The sequence below is a fragment of the Nannobrachium achirus genome, assembly GCF_963921795.1.
Source record: "Nannobrachium achirus genome assembly, chromosome: 16".
NCBI lineage: Eukaryota > Metazoa > Chordata > Actinopteri > Myctophiformes > Myctophidae > Nannobrachium > Nannobrachium achirus.
In genome coordinates, this window is record NC_137823.1 from 57,953,448 (window position 1) to 57,973,284 (window position 19,837).

The 19,837-nt window shown below is 40.6% G+C and overlaps 1 protein-coding gene across 1 annotated transcript in view; it reads right to left on the reverse strand.

Moving 5' to 3' along the window:
* The window catches only part of LOC308300503 (intraflagellar transport protein 172 homolog), a gene marked incomplete at both ends in the record, with an annotated part of 87,921 nt that overhangs the window by 53,733 nt on the left and 14,351 nt on the right, over nt 1-19,837 (reverse strand). Inside the window, 3 exons of the mRNA XM_080744346.1 lie at nt 418-585; nt 6,618-6,730; nt 19,605-19,690. Coding sequence (XP_080600472.1) covers nt 418-585; nt 6,618-6,730; nt 19,605-19,690 — 367 coding nt within the window. The remainder of the gene's footprint in view (nt 1-417; nt 586-6,617; nt 6,731-19,604; nt 19,691-19,837) is intronic.

Sequence of the window (19,837 nt, forward strand, 5' to 3'; positions counted from 1 at the left end):
GTCAAACGATTAAAGTATATGGAATCTATGAAAAGGTTGTGGGGGTCCCTGCTTTATCTCTCTCTCAACTAAGGGGTCCTTGGCCTGAAAACGTTGAAGACCCCTGGAATGTCACCGGTTTACACACTCACACACACACACACACACACACACACACACACACACACACACACACACACACACACACACACACACACACCGTATATATACCACTTGTGAGGACATTACATAGACTTCCATTCATTTTTATGCAAGTCCTGTGGCCTTACCCTAACCCCTAACCCTAACCCTAACCCTAAACCTAACCGTTGTGGGGACCTACTATTTTGTCCCCACACTGTCAGAGGTCCCCTGCAGGTGACTGTGTGAACATGCGTTTAGTCCCCATAAGTATAGCTAGACAGTAGACACCCTCACCCTGAGTGGCACCATGGTGACGCTCTCTGGGCTGTCGATGCTGTACCAGATGCAGAGGTTGCTTCTGTTCTGCGCGACCACCACGTCGCTGCCCGGCACCCACTGGACGTACGTGCAGAAACTCAGCACCGTGGTCTTCAGCGTGGTCTCTATGTCGTACAGGTGGAGCTGGAGAGGGAAGAGATCCATGCAGGTTAAAAGTGAGCGCTGGCATCTTTTCTAAAGTACTGCCATTCAGATAACACACATGATTTAACCACATATTGTTCCTATTTAGATGATATTGTGTACATTCAATGTCATTGTTAACTTACAACCTAATTAAAGGGACTACACCATGAATTACCATTTAATTTTTTTCTTGTTTTTTAGTCTTCCCAGTGTCTCTTCCAGCCCCCCCAAAAACTCCATTCATTAACTCTAAGCCTTGCCTTTCATTTCAGTGATTTTCTGAGTGAGTGTGTCAGAACGGTTCTTTCCTGAAATGAGGACTGGTGTGAGGTCACACCAGGGCCCATTTCCTATTGGGCCCCCTCGAGAAGGGGGCGGTACTTTTTGGGAGGCTATATTCTATTGAGACTATATATATGAGGTGGAACCATGAGGTAAAGTGGTGCTACACCTACAATTGGAATGATACAGAGAAGATTAAGATCGACTCTACATCGTTCTCATCGTGGTGCTCTAATATTCTCTGTATCGTTCCAATGTTAGCCCAAAGACAGCACCCCGTTGCCAACAAAGGGCATTTTGGTTTTGCATCTGAAATGGCCTATAAATTAGAGACAGACAGAACATGACATTTAAATATCCGAGTGGTTGTTTAGGCTAAAACCTGTGGAAAACCGTATTATGGACCAATATGTATATAAAATATATATATATTTAAAGCATGGTGGGGCCCCTATGTGCAAGTCTTATTTAGGAAAATCAAATGGCAAAAGGGTATCAAATGCAGGCAGGGGCGCCACAAGGGGTAGGAAAGTGGGACTGAGTTACTAGGGCCCAAGGTGGAGGGGCCCTAGTACCTTTATCTATTGAAAAATAGCAGATATACAAGCTCACAGCGCGGCACTCGGTGCCGCGCTGCAAGCTTGTAGATCTGCTACTTTTGAGTCGTGAAAATGTGTGCAAATATTTGAATATATGTCTTTTTTTAAGCGAACATTTGTAACTAAAATTTTGCTTCTGGGGGGTCCCTGGAACGAAATATTTTGAGATGGGGGTCCATGGCCAAATACATACCATTTTGGGGGTCCTGCACATGAAAAGGTTTGAGCTCCACTGACATCGAAACATAGGTTTTTCAAAAAGAAACTCAGAAGGATTTGAAATATTCAAAGATTTTCATGATTTTTCAAAAATAGCAGATCTACAAGCTCGCAGCGCGGCACTCGTTGCCGCGCTGTGAGCTTGTATATCTGGTATTTTTCAATAGTTAAAGCACAGGGGCCCCACAGTGAATCCTTGTACCCAGGGCCCAGAATTTGGTGCGACACCCCTGAATGCAGGTGTACTGTATACATAAGATTCAGCCCTGAGGCCAGATTAAAGAAAGTAGAAGCAGGTAGAGAGTGTTCCTAGGTCAGTCCATGCAACAAGGGAAGGCACAATGTTCTGTGGGAATTCGTTCCAGCTCTAATACACCCATAGGTGGCAGCCGGTGAAGTCTAATAAACTTTTGTAAGACACCAAAGGATAAAACCCCAGAGCTGATAGATTTGGAAACTTGCTCACACCTTAGAACGAAATACATTTCCCCCCAATGCAACCCATTTCACAATGAGGCTCGAAAAAAAAAAGAAAAACGAAGCAGTATCTCAATTTAACAGAAGGCAGAGTTAAACCATTATTATGAGTTTAAGTCCCTGGGCGGCCCAAAGTTAGAGGCAGCCGAGGGATTCCCAATTACCAGAGTTCTGTGTGTCGTCGCCCAAGGGCTGAGCATCAAACTGTTCCATGGCCCGAGGGCATCCACTGATAACTGCTCTCTCCCTGCCTGTCTGCTGCTCTCACCACTCCCACCCAAAGACCAACACAGTGTACAACTGCAGCTGTAATTAAATAATTTAAATGCTTTAACTATTGAAAAATAGCAGATCTACAAACTCGGTGCCGCGCTGCGAGCTTGTAGATCTGCTATTTTTGAAAAATCTTGAAAATTAGAATTTTGATCAGATTTTGACCCGATTCTATAATTGTCTTTTGAGGTTTTTTGAAAAACCTATGTTTCTATGCTCAAACCTTTTCATGTGAAGGACCCCCAAAATGATATGTATTTGGCCACGGACCCCCATCTCAAAATATTTCGTTGCAGGGACCCCCCAGAAGCAAAATTTGAGTTACAAATGTTCGCTTTAAAAATACATAATTATATTCAAAGATTTGCACACATTTTCCGGACTGTTTAAAAAATAGCAGATCTACAAGCTCGCAGCGCGGCACTCGGTGCCGCGCTGTGAGCTTGTATATCTGCTATTTTTCAATAGTTAAAGCATTCAATAATTCTAAGCCTAAATGGCTTAAGGAGCTTGCACACTGGTCCGTATCATCTTATCTCTTATCTGAAATGTGTCGCACCTAAAAAAAGGCCGTAACCTACAGTCTGTGTGGATCGAGGAACAGGCTCATAGCACGCACTTTTGCCCCCTTTTTTCTTTTTGAGCGGTGCTCCTGGAAGGAGCTGAGCTCCAAGATCTGTCTTTGTCCGGTTCCAAAAAAATGTCCAGGGGGCCTAAAGTAAACTGAAGCGTGGCCTACATTATTTTATGATTTAACTATTAAAAACTAGACCAGGTCAACCTGGTTGTGCCAGACCCCCTGTCTGTCATCATCATTTATGACATCATGCCTTTTGTAGGCATGTCATCATCATGTCATCATCATATATACCCAGGGCTCCAGACTAACTTTTTCACAGGTAGCACTGGTGCCACCTACATTTTCATTAGGTAGCACCACCAGAAATTAGGTAGCACCATCTTTTTCTTTGTATAGCGTATTAGCGTGGTATTAATACATAGCTTTATTATGCTGATGACAGTTGTTGTCGATATAATGTTGTTGAATACCCTGATAACAATGTCTCAGTAAAAAAAGCTGTAGCCTAGTTTTTATGTATTTTTGCTTCAAGTTAATATTTGCAAACTAAAGACATTAATTCAAGAAAGATTTACGAATATCTAGGCTAACAAAGGCAATATAGAACTATGACTTTAAACGTGCACAACGTAGACTAAATGCAATAGGCTTGCTTTCATGCAGGATGGGAAAATAAAATTGTCCTTATGGTTTTGGAGTGAGATACTGTGGGAAGTAAGCTGCTTGATCAACAGAAAACGTTCACTTGGACACACACACGCACGCACACACGCGCACGCACACACACACACACACACACACACACACACACACACACACACACACACACACACACACACACACACACACACACACACACACACACACACACACACACACACACACACACCACACGCTACAACAAAGACAGAAAAGTTAACAGGTGCCGTTAATTTGAGCTAATTGTCTGTCTATGAAGTGAAAAGCGCATTTTGGGCACTGAGGAACTTAACGACCCACAGCTGTTTTCGCACGTAACAGTAGGTTAATGTAACCAACGGTGGAAACATCCACGAGCGATTGCTATTCAATAGCTAATCTAATAGCAAACAAACAACCCACGACCCATTATCCAGTTAGAGATGACAACAGAAAAAGCATGGTTATACAAAGAAAGGTTAGTATTATGTGATATCTATCCATTCCAAGGTGAGCGAGAGAGAGAGAGAGAGAGAGAATCTGTCTGTGTGTGTGACTCGACCACCGGACTGACCGACGCTAGTGTGCATTGTGTGAGTGTGTGTGTGTGTGTGTGTGTATGTGAGTGAAAGAGAGAGAGAGAGAAGGGGAGGGGCGGAGCAGGCAGTCAGGGAGAGAGAGAGACGGAGCGAGAGAGAGAGAAGAGGCGTCAGGCGATCCTCGATTGAGGATTGTCTTTTTTTCTTTCTTTTTTTTTAGTCGCACGTGCGCGACCTGGTTAAAATTTAACTCGCACTTTATGAAATTAAGTCGCATATGCGACTTAACTCATTAAAAGCCAACCCCGCGATGTCGCGGGAAAAGTAATAGAGTATCTATAGTGCCATCCACGCGATGTCGCGGGAAAAGTAATATATTACTGTAACGGCGAGTAAAAATACCTAGTACAATGGCCGACGCTCCGGAGACGAAATCCGCGCTGATTTGTCATCATCACGGCTCCACGAGCACACAATAGTCATCCCATAACATTGAGGTGGACGGCCGATCTCATCTTTAATGTCCATTATCTCAAAACTACACTTTAGAAGCTAGGATGGAGGCAGATGCTCGCTTATTTTACACAGTTATAAAAGCTCCCGGTCGGCCATTACACAACTCCACGTGGACACGCATCGGTTCCGGCGCACGATCCGATGACGTCAGACCGGAAGTACTTCCGGTCTAGACTTCTGGCCTTCAAAATAAGACAGCGGCCGTTAATGGGGCCGGGAGGGGGCACTCTGGACCCCCTAATCCGTTAATGTCCTGGGCTCAGAATGAGTTAATAGCTCGCACCCTGGAGCCCTGTATATACCCTTTATATAGAAAACCCGGACAGACATTTGCTTATGTAGGCCTACCCATTTCATGGGTCTGGCAAATAGCAGATATACAAGATCTGCTATTTTTGAAAAATCATGATTTATTACTTTTTTTGGAAAATCTTTGAATTTTTTAAAGCGAACATTTGTAACTGAAATATTTGCTTCTGGGGGGTCCATGATATATATTTTTTTACATTTACGTTTACAGCTTTCTTTCATCTTAGCCATTTTCGAGATTTTGATTTCATGCGTACAAGTGGCTAAATATGTAGTTTTGGACACAATAAACTGGCGATTTCTTTAATACTATTTACAGTAAACTACACTAGCTAGGCCCCATTTGCCCATGAAAGATTGCGGTGCATCTTGGGAATGGGATTAATGTATGCCCCCACCCACTGAAATCAAAATCATTAAAATAGAAAGCAGTGAATGAAAACCTTTTAACACTCATCTTTATTTTCTCTAATTACAATCTAAAATATGAACCCTTGTTGTAAAAAAAAAGGTTGTCCGTTCCCATTTATTATGTCCATGAATTAAATACAGAGGGCTTCCAACATAAAAAAGAACGTAAAATGTCTTATTTAAAATGTACTTCCTTTTAGGCAAGGGTGTTTAACTATACTTGTACTGTACTACATTTCAATTGTATTGACTATACTTGTACCGTTCTCCATTTTTGTCTAATAAAATAATCAAAAAGTTTAAAGAATTGGGTGGTGTCCCATTCTGGCGCTCAACCGCAGACTCTATTATTTGACCTCATGAGGATTTTTGTTCAGGGGCGTCTCTCTCTACCCCCTCATGTATATCTCTCTCTCCTCCTCTATTCCAGGAGTTTTCAAAGTGGGTGACGGGGCACCCTGGGGTGCCGCGACGGCAGTCCAGGGGTGCCGCGAGATAATTTGATAATATTTTGAATTTATTTGGACACTTGAAAAAATATTTAGTATCATTTTAAATTTGAAGTACAGAGTTATTTTCAGTCAGTTCTAACCAAAATGGCTATTATCTCAACGTTTTCCTTGCGACATAATCACTAAAATATCATCACTGATGGGCAGAAACCTTGTATCTCCAAGTTTCAAATGTGTACGTCTTTTGGTAAAGCAAAGCCCTGCTTCATCATACAAGACTGTCGCACAAAAGTAGTGAAAACAGCCGATCTACAAGCACACAACGCCTCGCGATGCGAGGCGTTGTGTGCTTGTAGATCTGCTGTTTTCACTAGTTTAGTACATTTTATAAAACGAACAGTTTTGGACATACAAGGTTTCCACCCGACAACGACGATATGCTATAAATATAAGGTGCTGGGAGTGAACATTATAATGTAGGGGTGCCTCGGATTAAAAGAAATATGTATGGGGTGCCCTGAGACAAAAAAGTTTGGGAACCCCTGATGCTTTACTGCCTCTGGGCCTCCAGCCCAGTGTTTATCTCCCCCTGCGTCCCCCAGGGGGCCTCCAGCCCAGTGCGTCCCCCAGGGGGCCTCCAGCCCAGTGTTTATCTCCCCCTGCGTCCCCCAAGGGGCCGAGAGCTCAGTCTCACCCGCAGCTTCTTGTCCCTGAAGAGCAGCTTGCGGCCCGTCTCGTTCAGCTCCAGCCAGTCGATCTTGGAGTCGTGGCTGATGGTGCCCAGATTGTAGCCTCCGGTCAGGTCCACTGGAGGGACAGTGGAGGGAGAGAGAGAGGGACATGTATGGAGAGAGAGAGAGAGAGAGAGAGAGAGAGAGAGAGAGAGAGAGAGAGAGAGAGAGAGAGATTATTGGAGAGGTGTTACCTCCAGGGAACCTACAAAAGCGGACGAGAAGTCACTGGAGCAGAGTAGCACAGTAGCCCAGGGACGTGCAGAGAATGTTAGAGGGGCAGGGGCTGACATTTCTAAAATGGGCCTTTTGGTGGAAATATCGAAAAAAAGATGATCTCCAAGCAGCGACGCGTTGTCAGCTTGGAGTTGTGTGCTTGATACCACACTGATAAGCATAATCAAGTCAATACTGGAGATGTTGCGTAACGGCATGGATTTCTACACAGAGAGGGCAATTCTTTCAACATAAGACGCTGCATTCAAGTTCAGGAGTTTGGACAAGTCAATTCTCTTGCATGCTCAGGTATGGCATGGAAAGAGGACATTTGCATTTGCATGAGGTCATAGAGACACCATTCATTTATTTATTCATTCATTGTCCGTTTTTTTTTTTTTTTGCGCAGAAAATCGGACCCTGTGTGCAAAGGCCTTTAATCTGTGCCAATGACGATGCAGCCTGGCTGCTTCAAAGGCAACCTTTTAATTTGCACTTTCTGACACGGAAAACAACAAAAAGTGAAGGGGAAAAGTCATTACTTGCGCCTATATAAAATATGAGGCGCAAGTACTGCGTTCAGTTGAAGGTTTTTGTCTGTGGCACACATTGGAACACTGAAGTATATTATATATAATACTTAAATATGAAGTATATTATATATAATACTTAAATATGAAGTATATTATATATAATACTTAAATATAATATATATAATACGTAAAACTTGAACATTGAGATATATATATATATATAGGATATACTATATATATATATATATATATATATATATTTCTGAAGCCAGAGCCATACATACACACATATATACCTGGAGAGGTACTTTCCAAATCTATTCCAGACAACTTCTTCGGGTATATATCATCTTTAGAATATACTGTATATATATATATGTCTGTGGCACACATTGGAACACTGAAGTATATTATATATAATATTTAAATATAATATATATATATATTATATATATAATATATAATATATATAATATGTAAAATTTGGACATTGAGGTATATATATATATATAGGATATACTATCAGACAGTATATATATATATATATATATATATATATATATATATATATATATATATATTTTTTTTTTTTTTTTTGAAACCAGAGCCATATATACACACATATATACCTGGAGAGCTACTTTCCAAATCTATCCAGACAATCTCTTTGGGTATATATTCTCTTTAGGATATACTGTATATATATATATATGTCTGTGGCACACATTGGAACACTGAAATATATTTTATATAATACTTAAATATAATATATATATATATATATATATATATATATATATATATATATATTATATAATATATATAATACGTAAAATTTGGACATTGAGGTATATATATATATATATATATAGGATATACTAATATCCAGAGCCATATATACACACATATATACCTGGAGAGGTACTTTCCAAATCTATCCAGACAACCTCTTCAGGTATATATCCTCCTGAGGATATACTGTATATATATATATATATATATATATATATATATATATATATATATATAGAGAGAGAGAGAGAGAGAGAGAGAAAGAAAGAGAGAGAGAGAGAAAGAGAGAGAGAAGATAATCTCTCTCTCTCTATATATATATATACACATATGTAGCTGGAGATGCTTCAATGCTGGACAAGCTTATGTTGCTTTTAGTAGAGTAAGAACGCTGAATGGATTACACATAATTGATTTTGACCCAAACAAGATTAAAGTGGACCAACGTGTTAAAGAAGAGATGAAGAGATTACGTCAATCACCATTGGAAATACATGAAACATGTACAATTTTTAATTTACAATTACATAAACATTTAACCATTGGGCTACTAAATGTTAATGGTTATCTTACACATTTACATGATATTATTGCAGATTCCTATATTGGAATGTTAGATGTTATTGCTTTTACTGAAACCCATCTTAGATCTTCAGATACATTAACAGAAAAATCATTACAGAGATTGAACAAAGACTATAATATATTTAGAGATGACAGAAACACACATGCAGGTGGTGGTGTGATGGTTTTAACAAGTAAAATTTCCGAAAAATGGAATATATCATTGTTATTGACATCACTAGAATTTTTATGCATACATTTAAGTTTTGAAATTTTAGATTTATATGTTATTGTTGAAATGTAAATTAATATTAATGTTAAACAAGTATGGATCTATAAATCCATAATTAAAATAAGACAAAGAGACCAAAGGACTATATCTTAGATTGCTGTATTTTAAGAGAGCAGACAAGGAAGACAGACAGTGAGCGTACCATAGCGGCAGCTTTCTAAATCTCTCTCTCCTCCAAGATGGAGGAGAACAGTATATAAAGAGTACAGTTCATGACAGTAAGATCGTGGGACTTATTCATTTGTTCCCAGATCATAACAAGGAAGTAACAGGAAGAAAGGGACACGTAGTGTTGGTAATTTTCCACAGTGAGATACAGTATATCATGATTTCGTAGCCAGGGCAACCAAAGTTACTATGACCTGTAATCTTTAGCCTGAACCTACAGTATCCGACAAAAATGTGGTCTCTATACTGTACGCTCAGTTCATAATATATAACCTTATGGTCATATGAGCTTCATACACAAACATAGAATTATGTATCATAATTCTTATCTTATCAATCTATCCTTTTAATTTTTGTATGAGGTTCATATGACCTCCATATTAAACATTTTATCAGGGTAATAATAATAATAATATTATGAAGACTTTAATAATATTTATAAATTCAAATTTCGAAAAGGACAAATTTCGAAAAGGACTGTAATAATATTTTTTAAAAGGGAACTGTAATAAATCCTTAAAGTTAAAGAAATGTGACACCAAATAAAAATATTTCATCGTTTTTTACAGATGAATGGAGACAGAATTAAAATTTAATAAACTGTATAAAGAATAAAGAATGAAAACAAATAAAAGATGAATTAAAAAGTCCATAAGTCCAATGATCGGATGATGATGATGATGGTGGGGCATGGAGAGACGGCGGTGAGGACATCCAGATGCTGTGGGTTCTTCTGGGTCTCTTCTTTCAGGTGTTTCCTACGGAGCAGAGAACCTTTGGCCAGTTTATTTGTTCAAGACAACTTAATTCTTCAGGTAGCGTTTGTACTACTACATGGCATGACAACAGTGCAACAGAAACTCACCGACCAGGCACGATTTGACTCGTGCCGCTGCGGTGGATTGGCATGCACTGTCCTGGCCTCTCCAGGTGGTGGTTCGTCTGCACCCCGCCTCATTTGTGGTTGATTTCCGGTGACCCGATCCTCCTTCCCCACACTGCATTCCTCTCTCCGTCCAGTCTCCGCCTCAGCCCATGTAAACAGAAATATTTCAAATTAAGTTTCAAATAAATCTTAAATCAATGAAAAACCAAATTAAAACAATGTTAAAAATGTTAAAATGAAAAAACAAAAGATACATCACACCCCTCTGATGTTACAACAGGTTGTGACATTTAAAGTTAAATAAATAATTTAAATTATTTAAATCAATAAAAAGGGCTTTAAATCATACACTGTACACATACAGTATAGCAGTGGGCAGGGGAGAGGGACAGTTGAAACTGTCAGTGATAAGTAATACGCCTCAGGGGCGAGAAGCGACCTTGTGTCCTTCTCAACAATGGGGTCTAATTTGGTTGTTATGGTAACCAGGGAACATGACGTTCCCAACAGAGATTTATGGGTAATGAAGTCTTTTCTAAAATGTATTCATAACAAGACAGACAGAACATCAACAAAATACTTAAGACAGTAAACAATCAGAATGTTTACGAAAAATAGGAGAAAGGAGGTCATGTTCCCATAACAGATAGCAGACACACAAAAACAATCTGACCTTGGCAGGCAGGTGTTATTCTAGCAGACAGTCAAACACACGCACTCACATACTGGGTCAGAGACACAGAGTTGGGGGGGGGGGGGGGGGGGGGGGGGTTGACAAGATGAGGGAGGGGGGGGCGGCGCCGGCATGCACACCCTCACACTCTGAACACCACTCACACGCACTTCCCCACAACTCGTGCACGCCCTCACACATACAGTAGCCTACGGCAAACTCATTCTCACAGAGAAGTCATCAAATAAATTACCATTTTTACTCAGACACAGCCAGAAGCCTCTGGTAGGTTTTAAAACTTAACATTAGGTAAAAATCTTAACAGTTTAAATTAATTTAGACATCAATAATTTGAGTTAGTTATTCTTAGTCTTAAATCTTAACTTTAATTTCTCAGAGACATTTTAAAACGTCTTAAAAGTACTTAATATTACAGAAAAAAGAACTGGTCCATAGTCAAAGATAAAATATTGCTTCTCATTTTCCAATGGCTTGGCGCAAAGCCATGAAACTGAGAGACCCAAATAAACACAGATTAATCGATACAGTTACAAATAACAATAAACAGCCGACTGCCTGAGTCGCTGTTCCACTGACAAGATAAGCCATAACCACAAACTGACTAAGGAGCACGGTTTTAATCAGGCTGGCTAGAAAGCTCACGCCCTAGGTTATAAGCCAAACAAATAATGACCCTTCATAGGGTCCAGACAAACAAATAATGACAAAAACAACTGTACCGAAAAAAGTTAAAGTCTGAAAATCAGTATTGTCTCTGCCTCCTCATCACAATGAGAGAGCGAGAGCACGAACCAGATAAATAGATAAAAATAGATTTAAGGTGTACGCGTTCCACCCTGAAACGTTGTAAGATGAAACAAAGAGATTTACGACCATTCTGTATCTAGTAGATAGGGGTTAATTTACGACGCGTGTCAAACCAAAACATTATTAGGAGCTTTCGGAATCCTCCAGACGGGGAGAGAACATAATTCACAAATCATATCAATTATAATTACATTAACATCGTTAATTCAAAATTCAAAGACACGACACGTTACGGGGACTAAGTAAATATGTACTTATCTTAATCATTTTAGGAATTTGCCAGGCGCAGATATCCAGGCGCAGACAGGGACCGGGGGAGTATCCAACCTCTTGTGTCCGATGGTCCAACACGGTCCGCTGCTCCCGGATGTCCACGCAGGTTCCACATTAATCCAAAACTCAGATAACACTGTTGTCCAAATAAAAACCTTTGTCTGAAAATACAGAAATGTAGGATTTCCTGGCTGGTTCCAGATACGTGTTGCAACATTGTTCCACCGGGGGAGAGAGTGAACCATGGCTAAACAGCCTGAACACTCCGTCCCTCAGTCGGCCAATGTTGACAAACTGTATGCGGCTACGATGGACCATTATTATGTAAGTTATTAATGTTAAATACATATGGATTATGGATAAAATCCATAACCAAAATAAGAGACACGAGCCAAAGGACAGTCCATAGATTGCTGTATTTTGAGAGGGCAGACAAGGAAGACAGACAGTGAGCGTACCATAGCGGCAGCTTTCTAAATCTCTCTCTCCTCCAAGATGGAGGAGAACAGTATATAAAGAGTACAGTTCATGACAGTAAGATCGTGGGACTTATTCATTTGTTCCCAGATCATAACAAGGAAGTAACAGGAAGAAAGGGACACGTAGTGTTGGTAATTTTCCACAGTGAGATACAGTATATCATGATTTCGTAGCCAGGGCAACCAAAGTTACTATGACCTGTAATCTTTAGCCTGAACCTACAGTATCCGACCAAAATGTGGTCTCTATACTGTACGCTCAGTTCATAATATATAACCTTATGGTCATATGAGCTTCATACACAAACATAGAATTATGTATCATAATTCTTATCTTATCAATTGTTATCTACAAATCACCAACAATGAGTTTTTCAACATTCAACATGTTACTGAAAGACATGATGAAAGCATTAGTTACATTACCATTAGCTATAATGATTCTTGGAGATTTTAATGTTCATCTTTATAATAACAATGGACAACAGATTGAACAATGTATGTTTACTTATGGTTTCAAACAATTAGTTAATAAACCAACAACAGATAATGGAACTATTTTAGATCACATATATTTTAATAAATGGGAAACAATGAATGTGATTGTTGATGTTAAAGATACATATTATTCTGATCACGATTTAATATTGATGTCATTAACATTGAATTAGTCTTTAGTTAATATATTCATTACATTTTTAAATTTCTTTTTAATTTTTTTTAATAACATATTTGCTTTTATTTCTCTCTTTACCTCTATTTCTTTTAATTTCTTTTTTTAAAACATCTATATTAAAAGATTTAAAAAACGATTTAAAGAAAGAATACCTTGATAAAAAGCGCAAGTTTGCTCCTCGTTAGAGGTGCAGTCTTGTTATGTATGGTTTGATCAGACACAGAGTAGGGATGTTAATCGACGCATTATTTGCGAATCGACGCGTCGCGGCCGAAAATCGACGCGTCGATCGACTTTTTTCACTTTTTTCCCCCCGCTAAGCTGCAGCGAGGCTGCCATTAAATAAGCGGGCTTTCGTGTCAAGCATGCATGCAAAGGCAGGAGGTAAACAAAAGACATCCAGTCAGCGCACTGCTATGACGCGTGCACACGAACAGACCAGCAGTGTTTCTCAACCAGTAGTCCGCGGACCTGACCAGCGCCGCATGCATGCGAATCTGCGATCCATGCATGCAACACAGACATTCACTCGTCCCCGACACACACACACACACACACACACACACACACACACACACACACACACACACACACACACACACACACACACACACACACACACACACACACACACACACACACACACACACACACACACACACACACACCGGTCCTCTCACATTTGGAAAACATTGACGCTTATAACGAACAAGCGATTAAAACATTTTTGGGGGAAAAACTTTAGAAAAAAAAAATAAAAAAAAATAAAAAAAACTTTCGATTTTTCGACTCATACTTTTTGAGTCACGGTGAGCATGAGTCGATTTTCGAGTCGATTTTCGAGAGAGAGAGAGAGAGAGGGGAGATAGACAGTAAAGATGGGAGGAAGGGGTAGATGGACAGGCAGGGGCATCACAAGGGGGGGAAAGTGGGACTGAGTTACTAGGGCCCAAGGTGGAGGGGCCTTAATTATTTAGTTATTGAAAAATAGCAGATATACAAGCTCACAGCGCGGCACCGAGTGCCGCGCCGTGAGCTTGTAGATCTGCTATTTTTCAATAGTTAAAGCACAAAATGTGAGTGAATCCTTGTACCCAGGGCCCAGAGTTTGGTGTGACACTCTCCTGTGGACAGGCACGATGTAAGGAGAAGAACGTCATGATGAGGAAAGAGGCAAAGAAAAGGCAAACAATGCTCTTCTGTCCATCAAGAGAGTTAGAAATAAACTGGATGGAGGATGAGAGCATTTTCACCTGCAGTCGCACGCACGCACGCACACACGCACACACACACTGCATTGAGTTGCCCACAGCTTACATCCTAATTGAGAGTCATTCTCTCAGGGAAAAGCATATGCCTGTTTCAACAGAAACATGCGCACGCACACACGCACGCACACACACACACACACTCCCAAGGGAGTTGCAGGGGAGAGGTGAGAGAGAGAGGAGAGGTGCAGGCGTGCATACATCAGTTAAAATCACATGGTGTTTGGTCCAATCAACAGCCAAGCCATCAGCATTCTGGAATGCTTGGATGTCCTTTATTTGCAAATAGGATCTGAGACGCATTAGGACAGACTGGGAGTCTGTTGTTACAGACTAAACAGAGTAGGGAGAGTGGACGCCTCAGTTAAAAAAATAAACACGCCGATGTCTATTAATGGCACGACTTCTCTGTGAATCTCTGATGTCATATTGACGAAAGTCTGATGTCATATTTATTGATATGTGATATTGATGATATCAGTCTTGCCCAAATATGGAGTAATGCGGACAGACACAAGGACATACAATTGCTCTTCTGGAATCTCTAGAACACTGGTTCACAACAACAGGTATTAAGGACATTATTTGACATTTAGATAGAAGAGCCTCGAGCTTTAGTCTTCTAGAGCAGAGGTCTTCAACGGGGGGTCCGGGACCCCTAGGGGGTTCTTAGAGTTACTACTACAGGGGGTTCTCCAAATCTTTGTGTGATCACTTGAACCCTAGCATTCCTATTCTTAGTGGGAACATTAGCCAAAAAATAGCAGATCTACAAGCTCACAACGCCTCGCGCAGAGGTTTGGTGTAGAGGGAAAAGAAGAGCAGACTAGTAGGCATATGAAAATACACATTAATCCAACCTACACAGATGATAGTGCTGTCAAGTCTAAACTGTGGAGAAATAATCCATGTACATTTTTGAAGCGGTGAAAACCGCTTCCAATGAGTGGCTTTGTGTGTCCCACGCCCATATATGGTCATTTCAGTCCAGAATGAACAGGCTTTTTCGAAAACAAAATGTCTGTCACCTCATGTCCATATATGGTCATTTCAGTACAGAATGAACAGGTTTTATCTGTCCCGTACGTCCAGAATATCAGTCCAGAATGAATAGGCCTTTTCAAAAAGCAAAATATGTGTCCCATGTCCATATATGGCCATTTCAGTTTAGAATGAACAGGTTTTATCTGTCCTGTACGTCCAGAATATGTGTGTAGTGTCCCTCCCGGTCTGATGATTGGATACTTTGAGGATTGGTCAAGCTTCACATGATAATTCAGCCCTCCAGATAAAATCATTCATTCATTCAGAATATATAAAGAATGTAGAATTCAGAATATATAAAAACTGTATAGATCACAGAGTTCATAACTCTAGAACACATAGAATAAAAGTTCACCGCTTCACTTCGAACCGAGGTTTGATTTTTAATCTGCAACACAATTTTTGTACGATATGTAGTGGGGGTCCCTGCTTCATCTCTCTCAGAGCTAAGGGGTCCTTGGCCTGAAAACGTTGAAGACCCCTGCTCTAGAGTCTAGAGGTCCAAGCACTGAAACCGCCTTTTCTTTAACCATGTTAGCCCTGTATACTTCATTGTATGAAAAGGAGCTAAAATAGCTCATCTACGTGCCTCACACATCTAGTATGTCTAGTTTGAAGATGTGTTTATGTGGTTGGAAACACGTGTGGGTCGTGGACTCGTGGGTTTATTGTTGGCTAAGCAACGGTAGGCATAGACAACCTTGGGCATGGGTGCCAACATCGGCACATGGGAGGGGGATCACTGGCACACTGGCAGAAGTGTGAGAGGATTCTTATTTTAAAATCAAATGTTGTTTTAAATGTGGTCAATTAAATAAAAAGTCACCTAATTTGCAGCAAATTACATCCTGCAAATAATTCTAGATTCATTAAAATTCTGAACTCTGACATGGGGAGGGAGTCTGCCTCTGAGTCTAATGATCATTATAACAATGTCCTGACAATCAAAATATGTCTGAATTCGTTATGGGGTGTCATTAAATTGCATGTTGATCGTTAACATGGCACATTGACTATCTAGAAAATAAAAACATGGCACTTCATTTCAAAAAGGTTGCAGACAGACGCCTGGGCTAAGCCAACGTTATTGATTAGATCACAGAGCTTCGTGAGACGTTTCTACAACATGGTCAATGTTGTCCTGAAATATGTACAACATCGTTGTCTTTATGTCGCCTACCCTAAGAACTGTCGACTTCAAACATGCTGTGCGAATGAATGGCCAAGGACCCGCGGAGCACTGTACCGAGTGGGAGGTTGGTCTAATCATCAGATGTTTCCATGCCCAAGTACAATTCATTCAACTGTAATGGTATTCATGTGCCTCCCGGGGGCGCTGTTGACTATGGGGCTTTGGGAGATTATAGAATGTCATGTCACAGAGGAAGGTTCGCTTGGTTCACTTGTCAGAGTTTAGAGTGAATATTAAAGTTTTACAGTGTTCCTGACGTTATCTTGAGTTGTAATAATAACAGATCAACAATACACAACCAAAGCAGTGTGTGCTGATTGTCTTTGAAACATCACAACGTAACGCTGTCTGTAATCATCATACAACAGTAACGTCACCGGTGCATCCTTGGTATCTTAACTCATACCCTGCCAAAAAAGAAGTTTTCTATAATAAAAACGTCTTTTTAACTATGGACCTCCCTGCCAGACGTCTTCTGGACCTCTTTTTTTTTTTTATAATAAAAAAAAATTTTTTTTGAAAAAAAAATATTTGGACCTCCAACAGTGTACTAGCCATGATCGCGATCGCGAAATTGCATGTTTAACCCCCATACCAACCCCATCTTTCAAACATGGCAGCCATGTTTGTTTACATTTGAAGCTGCCTTCTCCTGAATGCCTGAACGGATTTCCAAGCGGATTTTTTTGTTTGAAAGCTGTGAAAAGCATGCACATGCATAGTGCATGATCTGTGCACGAATGTGTGCACCAGCGTGCACACTATTTTTTTAACCCTTTGTTGGCGAACCGGCAATATAAGAGGTCCCACTTTAAATATGGCACTGAAGAAGTTAACTCTTTGAGTGCCACCCTAGTCACCACTAGAGGGCGCCCAGTGGCCATAGAAAATCCCATAGAGATATGCTGGTATATGCAGAAGCCCTGCAGCCATGACTTGCCTGAACACTTTCCTTTGTGCATGTACAGGAAGAGGATGAAGTTAGCTTGAAGTTAGCTATTGGCTACCAAGCATTTTAGAAGCCTTATTTTCGTCAACTTAGCCATGATTAAACCTTGCACACCTCATGCATGGGAAAAAAACAGAGAAGAATGAGCTCTAAAAAATCCAATGCAATCCTGGATTGCATTGGAGTGGATTTGTGCAGTTTGTTCACAGCTTTCAAACAAAAAAATCCGATTGGAAATCCGTTCAGGCATTCTTGAGATAATCGCCATTATGTTTTACATGTTATGTAAACAAACATGGCTGCCCTGTATGTTAGATGGCGTTGTATGGGGGTGGAACATGCAAAATCGCGATTGAAATCATGTTCACTAGATTTGATGGGGTCCAAAAAAAAAAAAAAAAAAAAAAATCAAAAAAATTTTTTTCAAAAAAAAAATTTTTTTTTTTTTTTTTTTTTTTTTTAAAGCCGAACTAGTTCGGGATCGGCACTCTGCGATACGCTAATAAAGCCGAACTAGTTCGGGATTGGCACTCAATGAGTTAATAGTGACGTCACGGACCAATCCTTGTTATTTTTATGCGAGCAGAAGCTTCACCACTTCCTTGTTTATGGAACGGTAGCTTCATATTGCAGCGCGCCGTTCTCGAGGACGCATCAAAAAGACTCAACACTACCTCCGGAGGTGGTCTCGGGGCCGGTGCGTTGATACGTTTCTGAGGACAGTACGCAGGCTTCACGCAATCAGAACGTCTGCCACAAGTAGCCTCGAGTTTCGCACCCGAGACCGCAGAGTGAATCCACCCTCAGTCTGTGTCTGTGTGTCTGGTCTATCCGTGTCCCTTTTATGTTCATAATGGAGATTGCCTGGCTCCAGCCAATAGACCCGCCCACTCTCTGAGTGAACTGCTTCTCTTGGTCTGGATGTGTCATATGACGCGTCTCTTGATACGGTATCTTGACTTACCGACCAATGAAATCAATGCAATACGGAGGAGGGGTGCGTCTAACTTTTGAAAATCAACAGAAACAGTGGAGGGAGGGGTGGCTGCGTGGCTCACCAGAGTTCTTAATTGCTCCCTTTGAACTTCAAAAGGGCTCCGAACTGCAGTCCTTGATTGAGCCATACAAGTGTCGAATAGCTCGTTAGTGATTTTCTCTCTAATCAATGAAACATCAAAGACAATGACCTGTTTGGTGCATGTCATAGAGGGGAGGGGGAGGAGGGAATGTTTTGTGTGCAAAAGTCAAACACAACCCCTCCCAACAGATCTCTTGTGATTGGGAATTTCAAATTTTAAATCCCCTCCCCTTTTCAATGAAATAGAATGGGGACAACTTCAGACTCAAGCTCCAGCGTAGAGTCTGAAATCAGGCTAATATGGAGATGTCATGGCATCAACATGAAGTCATAGTACTGACGCAATAGTCTGGTACTTAACTCATTGACTGCCAAGGCCCGAGTTTCCCGAGTTATTACAGTAGTCCCAGGCTGCCAGAGCCCGAGTTTCCCGAGTTGGAAGCCATTTTGAAAAAAAAAAAAAAGAAAAAAAAATTATAAAAGAATTTCTAAAAATGCCTCAAATGTATTAGGCATGATCGCAATTGTGAAATTGCATGTGTAGCCCCATAACAAACAAACACATCTTTCAAAATGTCAAAAATGGCTGTTTTGTCTGACTTTGAAGGCTTGTAACTCATGAATGCCTGAACGGATTTCCAAGCGGATCTTTTTGTTTGAAAGCTGTTAAAAAGTACTACACATATGATGCATATATGGTGCATGGGCGTGCACGATCCGTGCACTAAAAATTGATCCGTGCACTAGAAATCTAGGATAGTGGCAGTCTGGTACTTGGGGGCCATCTTGAAATGGCATTCAATGAGTTAAGTACTCTGACAATGGGGCACAACAGGTATTGCATGACTGAGGGGCATGAGTTCCCAACTGGCATCAATTAGCCTAGTAGCATATCATATGCACACACACACACACACACACACACACACACACACACACACACACACACACACACACACACACACACACACACACACACACACACACACACACACACACACACACACACACACACACACACACACACACACAAACTCACCGATAGCAATAGTTTTTATGTCGATCAGGTAGGCAAGCTTCTTGTTTTCTTCGACGCCTCTCTGCTTCCTCTCGTTGAGACGTACACTACACACACACGCACACACACACACGCGCACGCACGCACGCACGCACACACACGCACATGCACACGCACACGCACACGTACAGAAAAGACTGATCAACAACACATCATTGCATTGTGCATAAATTAAACCTAACCCAACTCATCAC